This window comes from Pyrus communis, chromosome 15, assembly GCF_963583255.1.
Source record: "Pyrus communis chromosome 15, drPyrComm1.1, whole genome shotgun sequence".
Taxonomy (NCBI): Eukaryota; Viridiplantae; Streptophyta; class Magnoliopsida; order Rosales; family Rosaceae; genus Pyrus; species Pyrus communis.
Genome location: NC_084817.1, coordinates 6,704,935 through 6,714,418, shown reverse-complemented (window position 1 = coordinate 6,714,418; position 9,484 = coordinate 6,704,935). Strand labels below are relative to the sequence as shown.

Below are 9,484 nucleotides of genomic sequence, written 5' to 3'. Positions count from 1 at the left end.
GTCTACGACAATTAAAAATCATAAAACAGGTCAAATAATTAGTATTTTTGAGCTTAAATAACTAAAAATCTTCCTATGCTATAGCCCACCAAAACTTTATACCTGGCTCTGCAGGTGCATAATACAGGAAGTTAAGCTATAACTTTGGAACTAACAAATATTGTTTGTACTTTAAATAAAAATATAGATTTTGACCCAAAAAAACCTACCAACTATGGAATGGGCCACCGAACTGTATGGGCTGGATTGTATTGGGCAACTAATTACAATTCAAACTGGGTTGCAATACTTAGCCCAACAAATTGTTTTATTTTTTATTTTTTTAAACAAATTGTTTTTTGAAATTTGATTTTATCGAAACAACCATTCTGCGCTACTCGTCAGTCGTCACTCGCACTGAAACGATGGAGTCCCCAAAGCCCTACCCGCGCCCAAACCCTCTGCTATCGCTCTCCAGCTTCATACACCAGCACTGCCTCCGCCTCGGCGCCGAGCTCTCCACCCGTCTCGAAGATACCAAGCGGCTCGCCGGAACCATAGCAGGCAACTTCGCGCCGGCGGCGAGCAGGCGCATGCGTTCGGCGCCGGTTTCTCCTCCCTTCGCGTGGCTGGCTCAAAGAAATCACGCTCTGGCCGCTACCCTCAGCTCTGACCACGTGGCGAAGAGCCTGGCCGGGACGGCCGTATATACGGTTAGCAATTCGAACAATGAGTTCGTGCTCATCTCTGATCCCAATGAGGCCAAGTCCATTGGATTGCTTTGCTTTCGGCACGAAGATGCCGAAGCATTCCTCGCTCAAGTTAGTATCTTTAACTTTTTTTGGAGGGAAAGAATAGTAGGATTGCTAATTAGTTGCATTTGGAGATTAATTGGATGGAGGAAATAGTTGCATTTGGGTCATTGATTGGAAATTTAATGCTTTGCTTGATTTTCGACCGAAAAATGTTGCATTTAGTTAAATTGGGACTGTTGTGAAGTCAGTTATTCGGAATGTGTTATGTGTGTTCTCTTGTGGCTAGGAATTTCAGCTGGTTTTGTGTTTGAGTGATTCAGGTTCGATCGAGGAGAGAATTACGAAGTGCGGCTAAAGTTGTCCCGATTACTCTTGACCAGGTGACTTGGTAGAAAATGAAAAACAAGTAGAAGATATTTCCATATTATTACATTGCCTGTGAACTTGCGAAGTAATCGTTTTTAGGCTAGAATTTGGTGTCCTGAGTAATTTCAGTAGTTGAAGAAGTGGGGATGAAACATGTGTGAGCGGCGAAAATTTGAGGAGGTTCCATCTAGTGGACAGCGTAATCTATATGGCCTCACAAAGTTATGGTGGCCGTATGACGTGTTATCCGCTTCCAGTGTAACGAGGGCTATTGCTCTACTTTATAAATTCCCACATTACTGGTTGCCTTAAACTTAGATAATATGTACAATGCTAGATCCATACTACTTAGCGTTCCTCATTTGCTATGTATCTTGTAGGTGTACATGCTGAAGGTTGAAGGAATTGCATTCCGGTTTCTGCCTGACCCAGTTCAAATAAGGAATGCACTTGAGGTTGGTTTCTCTAATGTTTAGTGTTTCGGTTCATTTTGTATTTGCTTCATAAGTGAGATGTATTTCTATTTTTTATTCCAATTCTTATGGACTTGTGATAAAGTATGCAGGACATCTTTCTTTTTTAGAAATTATCTTCAGAAGAAAATCTAGGAATAACTGTCATATATGCTCCATATCGACACTTCCGAATATTAACATTCTAGACATCCAGTACATAGTGGGAATATGCAGCTTTGATGAAATGGATATATTGCAACATGTTAAACTGTGTTTGATCAGAAAGCCTACTGTTTGTCCTTACAATTTGACTGTATGATATGGCTTTACAATTTCATTTCTGAAACAATTAAGATTGGCTCACTGTCATATATTCTGTGTTGTAGCTCAAATCCGCTGACAGGAGTGCATTTGATGGAGTTCCTGTTTTTCAGGTAGAATACTCAATTTGTTGATTATTAATGGTCTTAGTAGATAATTTAGGTTGCAGGAGTACTTCAAAACATGCTAACTTTGGGGTAGGATGGTCCAGGAGATGAACACCTCCAACTTCGTACTGCATAATATGGATGACAGTAGTAATTCACACATGAGTAGTGCATTTACGTTGCATATTAACAAAATATAAGTTTAGTAATTCAGACATTGCCCGACTTTATATGCTCATTTTAAGTGACTAATTTCTGTTCCTAGCTCTAATGCAATTTCTGGGAATTATCTGGGCGATCCTCGTGCAGTAGAACTTATTGTTGTGTTGCCTGCTTGTGTTTTACTATTCCAATTCATCTTATGAGGAATTTGTGTTTACAGTCCGACCTTCTGGTTATGAAGAAGAGAAACAAGCGTTACTGCCCAATATATTTCACCAAGGTAGGTTGAAGGCCTTGAGCCCTTGTTGACGTGTTTCTTTGTCAAGTAACTTGCTTTTATGAGATTGATTAGCCATTGTTTAATTTTGTTTCCCCCGGCGCAGGAAGATATTGAAAAAGAATTGTCAAAGGTATCCAGAGCATCCAGAGGACCAGGGGTTTCTCAACATATAATGGTAATATATAATCTGCCCTCAATACTTTATGTTCTTTAAAGTAAAAATGTGGATGTGCAAAAACTTTCATGAGAGGTAAAATAGGACTAAAAAATGTCTCCTCAAGATTGAAATTCTAAATTATAGTCCTGTCCCGTTTCGTTACATTATTGCATTCTCATCATTCATTAAATGTTTCAATAGGTTGGCAGTTTGGAAGATGTTTTGAGAAAAATGGAGGTATTTGGTCTTTTTACTGTGAGAATTATATTAATTCGTAGGCTCCTAATCTCTAGTATTTTTTGTTGAAAGAATTTCAATGTTAATGCAGTCAAGTGAAAAGAATTCAGGCTGGGAAGACCTGATTTTCATTCCACCAGGAAAAAGCTACTCACAGCACATTCAAGATGTGGTGAAACCCTGAAGCATACAAAGGCCATCTTCAACTAACCATACAAGGATTTAAATTAGCAGTGAGTCCCTTGCATGTTTCAGAAGGTTCATATATAAAGCAGGTCAGCCATCCTACTCACGCCTCTTTCTTTTCCCTTGTAGCTGGTCAATAATGTGCACGGAGAACCCGAGCTTGATAGAGAACATGGCAGAATGGAACAATCCGAATATGTTTTTGCCCAAGGTCAGTGAATTGCCAACTGTGGACTATTGGAAAATCAGTCGATAAATTTGATATCATTGTTCTCTAGAGAGTGTATCAATGTTTCTGATATCGTAGAGGGGTTAGAGTATTCAACTATTTAAACACCATGTTGCTCGCCAAACCCCATGTAACACATGTCGAAAGGCCACACTAAATTATATGGAAGTGCTATGACAGGAACACTATATTGTGTAGTATCTTGGAAGATGACGTTGTTTCGGGCGGTACTTTAAGGATCACCAAGAGTTCTAAATTTTTAAGGCATACCCCATGTATTTTTTCCTTCCAAAGAAGTAATAAATTAATAATGCAGATTGAGAAATAGTTTACCGCAAAGAAATGTGAACCACCAAACCCCAAACCAACTAATGTAAGCTTGACTAACCTGCTATTGAAAAACACTACGCAGCAAGAAAATTTTGGAGGCAGGTTTAAATTTATATGAGAATTTGGTGTTGGGGTTTTGTTTGTTTATGTGGATTTGGTGATGGGTTGTTGAATTCTTGTGCGGGTTTAGTTTCTGTAAATTGGAATTTTATGTTTAGGAGTGGTTGTGAAGGAAAAGCATGATACATGTCCTTTTTTTTTTATTGAGATTAAATTAATCAATTTTTAATAATATTAAATATATGTACCAACTATTGAATTGTTAGTTGAAGGATTTTTTTGGTTTAGTGATTGATTGGATTAGATTTGGTTGGATAATTCACTATGTTTAAAGTATATTCAGGGATAAAATGTAGAAAATTGATTACTGATGAGGGAAACTTATCCCATTCAGTCTGCACAAAATAGTAGGATTATGAGTTTTTCTTTCATGTCCAATCCCTCCAAAGTGCTTGAAATGAAAATTCATCTAATCACGCATACCTTTAGGCATGTTTGGTGAGATGGTTGGAATAGGTTGTGACCAATTAAAATGGATTTGAGTCGCGTTCTTATTTGTTGTGTCAAAATGTGAGATTGACATTATTGATTTGATGAGTTATGAATCCACAAATAGAGTGAACTATCTAATCTATTATTGTACATAAGTTATAAGTCGTGTCTCTGATAATTCAATCATATCCATAAGACTCAATTTTACCTTGCCCGCCAAACGGCAACGGACCCTCAATTACATAAATTTATCAAATCTAATTCAATCCTTCCAAAGGGGTTTGAGCCATCAGCGAGAAACCACTTTAAAAGTGCTAGAATTCTAACCTTGTCAAAAAATAAATTTAGGCACGAAACGAGCTTTTAAACCGTACCACTCTTGAAAATTTTCCTCGAGGCCCCATCTTACAGTTGGTCCCAAATCAAGATGTTAACATTTAATTAAAAAAATAAAGTGTGATGGTTTACCACACGATAGGTGATGTCCCTTAATCATTTCATGTACCAAGATGTACTGATATCTAACCTAAAGCATATTTATAAGTTATAAATCAATTGCATTTTATTAAGAGTGAGAAAAGAATGAGAAAAATGTATGTATATTATAAATATAGGTGCAACCTCACAATTTCGCAAGGGGTAAAATCGACATTTCAGTACATGAAAGAAGATGACGGGCCAACCGTTCGGTTGTTGAAGATGGAGGGCCGGCTGCTTGCTTCACGATTTCTGGATCGGATACCTTTGTATTCACATAAAAGCACCGACATTGCCATTCGTCACCCCTGCCTCACTGTATGTTGCTTTTATTTAACGGGAAGATACGACAATTTATAAACCAAAAAGGTTATTAAGAAAATATATTTTCCAGGCTTAGTTTTGTTTTCTTCAAAATTATGGGCGACTGCTTCAAACATCCATTCAAACGAACTTAATTGAAATGGATACATATCGTATTTTATCATATTTATCATGTATACTGTTGGCATGTCATGTTGTTAAGATTTGACTTTACGATCTTACATTTCGATGTTATTCCTATAATCAACAAAATTTGATATAAAGAAAGTTACAACTAAAAAAAAGTAGTTATGAGGGTATTTTAGGAATTCTGGAAGAAGTAATTGTCATTAACAGTAAGTAGCAAAGCTTTATGTGCTCCGAACTTCTTTGTTGTTGTCTGCGACGGGAAGGAAGTCCAAAACAAGGAAGCGACACTTGGAGCTTTTTAAATGGTTTTCTTTTCTTTGAGATTTACTCTAATTTCGCTGTCTTTAGTTCTCTAACCACTGCAGCTAACTTCATCACATGAAACACACATTTTATAATCCCCCGTGATTAACAAGTGTTTATGTTAATGTAATCTAATCGTAGAGAGAGAGAGAGAGAGAGAGAGAGAGAGCATATATATCATATATGCAGAGAGTCCCGAAAAGATGATGGAAGGATATGCTGGTCTTAAAAAGATGATGAAGGCCACACCTTCTAAAGCTGCTTTGTTGATTCGAATCAACTTGGTTTTTATTGCTTTCTTTTTCATGGTGTATGCTGCCCTTCTTCTCCAGCCATCCTCCTCCATATACTATGAAAATGCAGCTTCTCTTATTAGGTGCTCATTGCTAGAGTGCCATCACAAGGTAAGGTGAGCTCTTTTTTTTCTTTTTTTTTTTTCTTTTTTTTTATAATTTTATTTTAACAGGAGATATTCGTGTTACCTCGTTTGCACTGGTTTGTACACAAATGCACGCAAGTCCCTTCATAAATGATCTAATGATTCGACCATTTTCTAGTAGTTTACACGATTGCACAAGTATTCATCACTTGCGCATTTAGTAATCATCATTTTGGTGGTAATTAACAACTGATTTTGTTCTTTGGTATTTTTATGTATTTGTTTAAATATAAAAGGGATATTTTTTTTTTTTTTTTTTTTTTTGTGGGTAGGTGGACAATGGAGCTAAGATCACGGAGCCTGTATTGGAGGAGATTAAAGACAATACATCAAGGCCTAAAGCCAATATGAGCAAGCTAGATGTGCCAAGCTTTTTGAATGAAACAATGGGAAAAGGGATGAAAATTGGCATGGTAAATATGGATGAGAATGATTTGAGTGAATGGGATAAGCATGGAAAGACCATTCCAATCCATTTCGATCAGGTTTCGGATAACTTCAAATGGGATGATTTATTTCCTGAGTGGATCGACGAAGAAGAAGAGAGTGACGTCCCAACTTGCCCAGAGATACCAATGCCGGATTTCCAAATTTACGAGAAGATGGACATGGTGGTTGCCAAATTGCCGTGCAAGTATCCAGAAGAAGGGTGGAGGAGGGAGGTATTTAGGCTCCAAGTTCATCTTATAGCGGCTAATTTGGCTGTGAGGAAAGGAAGGAGGGATTGGAATAGGAAGACAACTAAAGTGGTGTTTTGGAGCAAGTGTAGGCCAATGCTCGAAATATTTAGGTGTAATGATTTGGTGAAACAGGAAGGGGATTGGTGGTTGTTTGAGCCAGATATGGCTAGGTTGCGGCAAAAGGTATCATTGCCAATTGGCACTTGCAATTTGGCTTTGCCTCTATGGGGACAACAAGGTATGTTTTAAATTCTGCCATAACCTTTGAAATTTAATCGGTCATCTACGATTATGTGTCTATTTTCTTTTCTTAAATAAATTAATTAATATGTGATTAGAGAAATAACTACATAATTGTACACCACCAACAATTGAGTATAAAGTTAAAAAGAGTTGTTACAAGATTTTGAAATATGGTAAAAAATTTGTTAACTTGATTAACAGAACAAACATAGCAAAAAACATATGACAAAAGTATAATTAACATTGATAATAAATGTGATCCAAATAACATTACTAGACGATTATAATTTATAATTAAGGTTCTTTAGATATAGGCCCTTGAAACTCCTATTTTTCAAATAAAAATCCACCTAAATTTAAACATTCAAATAAAACCCAAATTTCAAATAGCCTACCATGTAGACAAATATATGACCAACTATTACAATACATTTACAACTTATGCCACAAAATCCTAATTTACTCATCCTAATTATGATGAGCAATTAAATCCATATGGATATTTTGCCTTTCTTGTATCATAAATATTAGCTATATGTAAATTAATTTACCAAATTAAAAAAAAAAAGAAAAAAAAGAAAGACATATCTTGTACGGAAAAAATAATATTGTTTGAATCATGTAATTACCTACATACAAATCAATTTACCTACTTATAAAATATTATAGTAATTTACTTGCATTTTGAATCATGTGATTACCTACATACAAATATTATACTAATTTACCTATTCCAAAAAACAAAACAAAAATAGTGATATTAGATAATGTTCGAATGTTGTGGGTTTGTGCTTGTAGGCAATTAAATAAACTTTTAATCTAATGCATATAAATCAGGTACGTAAATTAGACCCTTTAAATTTTGGTTTGATGGAATAGGTAAATTAGACTATTTTGTAGGTAAAAATTGCGTGGAACATATAGCTTTTGTTTTGTGGATTAGGGATTGGAGTATTAGCCGAAGCTGTTTTAGGTTTATTGTTGTGTTGGTAGGTAAACTAACTTATATATTTAATGCACAAAATTATGAAATTAGTATTATTATTTTTCAATTGGCACGTTATAACAATTTGAAAGTTAATACATTGAATATACAATGAATGGCATGAATAATTTTGTAAAATACATATAATTAATTAAATGGATATAACAAGTAACTGATCCAAAAACCTCATCCAAGTATTAATAGGGGTAATTTAGGCATTCGGAAAATACACAATCTGAAAAGTCAAACTTAATTAAAAAATTTGTTTAGTTGGAGGCTAATCAATGGGTTTTATTCAAGAAAACAAAAAGGGATAGGTTTTAGTAGAGGAAAAAATAGTTTCAAGGGGTAATATTTATAATTAATGAGAATTTAATATTGTTACAGGAATAGATCAAGTGTATGATCTGACAAAAATTCGAAGCACAACAAACAAACCCAAACGAGAAGCCTACGTCACAGTCCTCCACTCCTCCGACACGTACGTTTGTGGCGCTATAACCCTAGCCAGGAGTCTACTCAAAACCGGCACCAAACGCGACCTTGTCCTCCTCCTAGACAACTCCATCTCCGCCCCCAAGCGTGAAGCTCTCTCAGCCGCCGGCTGGAAGCTCCACGTCATTGAACGAATCAGAAACCCTAGAGCTGAAAATGGTACCTACAACGAGTACAACTACAGCAAGTTCCGACTATGGCAGCTCACCGAATATGACAAAATCATCTTTGTTGACGCCGACATTATCATCCTCCGAAACCTCGACCTTCTCTTCCACTTCCCACAAATGTCAGCCACCGGCAACGACGTTTACATCTTCAACTCCGGCATCATGGTCATCGAGCCCTCCAACTGCACGTTCCAGTTTTTGATGGACCACCGAAGCGACATTGTTTCGTACAACGGTGGCGATCAGGGCTACCTCAACGAGGTCTTCGTGTGGTGGCACCGGCTGCCGCGGAGGGTGAACTTTTTGAAGAATTTTTGGGCGAACACGACAAGCGAGAGGACGGTTAAGGACGAGCTATTTGGGGCGGATCCACCGAAGCTCTATACAATACATTACTTGGGATGGAAGCCATGGCTTTGTTATAGGGATTATGATTGCAATTGGGATGTGGCGGACCAACTTGTCTACGCTAGTGACGTAGCGCACGAGCGGTGGTGGAGGTTTCACGACGGCATGGAGGAGGGGTTGCAAAAGTTTTGTGGGCTGACGAAGATAAGGAAGAATGATTTGGACTGGGAACGAAGAAAGGCGAGAAAGTTAGGGTTTCCGAATGGGCATTGGAAGATCAAAATCAAAGATCCTAGACGGAAACACGTGGTGGCATAGAAGAATCTGTATGTTATTAATTGTTTTGGATTCATATTAATTTTTCTTGTCATTTTTGTTTTTGTTATAGAAGCATCATAGACGTCGGTTTCATAACCAGACTCTATACATTATGCATATACTCATGGGATAAGATGTTTTCTTTTTAACTTGTAATTATGTTTTATGGAAACAAGAACGAGATGGCAGCGTGTCAATTTCACATAGATAAGATATATAATCATTTATAGCTTTTGGCTTAGAGAGATATGCGTAAACACTACGGTATGGCATTATGTTAGCTAATTGATAAAGAAAAGTGAGCGAGCTTAATTGAGGGGACATGTTAATTTGTTAGGGAACTAGTGATTTGGAACGTTAAAACCGTTTGGTGTTTTTTTAATTTTTTTTAAACGATAGATTTTGTTAGATTAAATGTTAGATTAGTCACCGACGGAGTTTGAACCCACATCGTCAT

The 9,484-nt window shown here is 36.7% G+C and overlaps 2 protein-coding genes across 2 annotated transcripts; both read left to right on the top strand.

The window, feature by feature from the left end:
- Positions 1 to 374: 374 nt before the first annotated feature.
- LOC137717667 (protein TIC 22, chloroplastic) lies at positions 375 to 3,464 on the top strand. Its single transcript, XM_068457104.1, has 9 exons — positions 375 to 800; positions 1,055 to 1,114; positions 1,481 to 1,555; positions 1,942 to 1,989; positions 2,366 to 2,425; positions 2,529 to 2,600; positions 2,784 to 2,819; positions 2,911 to 3,052; positions 3,135 to 3,464. The coding sequence occupies exons 1-8, from the start codon at positions 405 to 407 to the stop codon at positions 3,001 to 3,003; spliced, it is 840 nt and encodes a 279-aa protein (XP_068313205.1). The 5' UTR covers positions 375 to 404; the 3' UTR covers positions 3,004 to 3,052; positions 3,135 to 3,464.
- Positions 3,465 to 5,438: 1,974 nt separating this feature from the next.
- Positions 5,439 to 9,210, top strand: LOC137717666 (UDP-glucuronate:xylan alpha-glucuronosyltransferase 2-like). Its single transcript, XM_068457103.1, has 3 exons — positions 5,439 to 5,753; positions 6,061 to 6,706; positions 8,084 to 9,210. Exons 1-3 carry the CDS (start codon positions 5,553 to 5,555, stop codon positions 9,025 to 9,027), a joined length of 1,791 nt encoding a protein of 596 aa, XP_068313204.1. The 5' UTR covers positions 5,439 to 5,552; the 3' UTR covers positions 9,028 to 9,210.
- Positions 9,211 to 9,484: the final 274 nt, after the last annotated feature.

What these genes read in the sequence shown, in the direction of transcription:
- LOC137717667 (XM_068457104.1), top strand. Translation starts at nt 405, where the DNA reads ATGGAGTCCCCAAAGCCCTACCCGCGCCCAAACCCTCTGCTATCGCTC. An exon ending in CCGAAGCATTCCTCGCTCAA is followed by an intron (nt 801 to 1,054) that starts GTTAGTATCTTT and finishes TGAGTGATTCAG; the next exon opens with GTTCGATCGAGGAGAGAATT. An exon ending in GCCCAATATATTTCACCAAG is followed by an intron (nt 2,426 to 2,528) that starts GTAGGTTGAAGG and finishes CCCCCGGCGCAG; the next exon opens with GAAGATATTGAAAAAGAATT.
- LOC137717666 (XM_068457103.1), top strand. Translation starts at nt 5,553, where the DNA reads ATGATGGAAGGATATGCTGGTCTTAAAAAGATGATGAAGGCCACACCT. An exon ending in TGCTAGAGTGCCATCACAAG is followed by an intron (nt 5,754 to 6,060) that starts GTAAGGTGAGCT and finishes TTTTGTGGGTAG; the next exon opens with GTGGACAATGGAGCTAAGAT. An exon ending in GCCTCTATGGGGACAACAAG is followed by an intron (nt 6,707 to 8,083) that starts GTATGTTTTAAA and finishes ATATTGTTACAG; the next exon opens with GAATAGATCAAGTGTATGAT.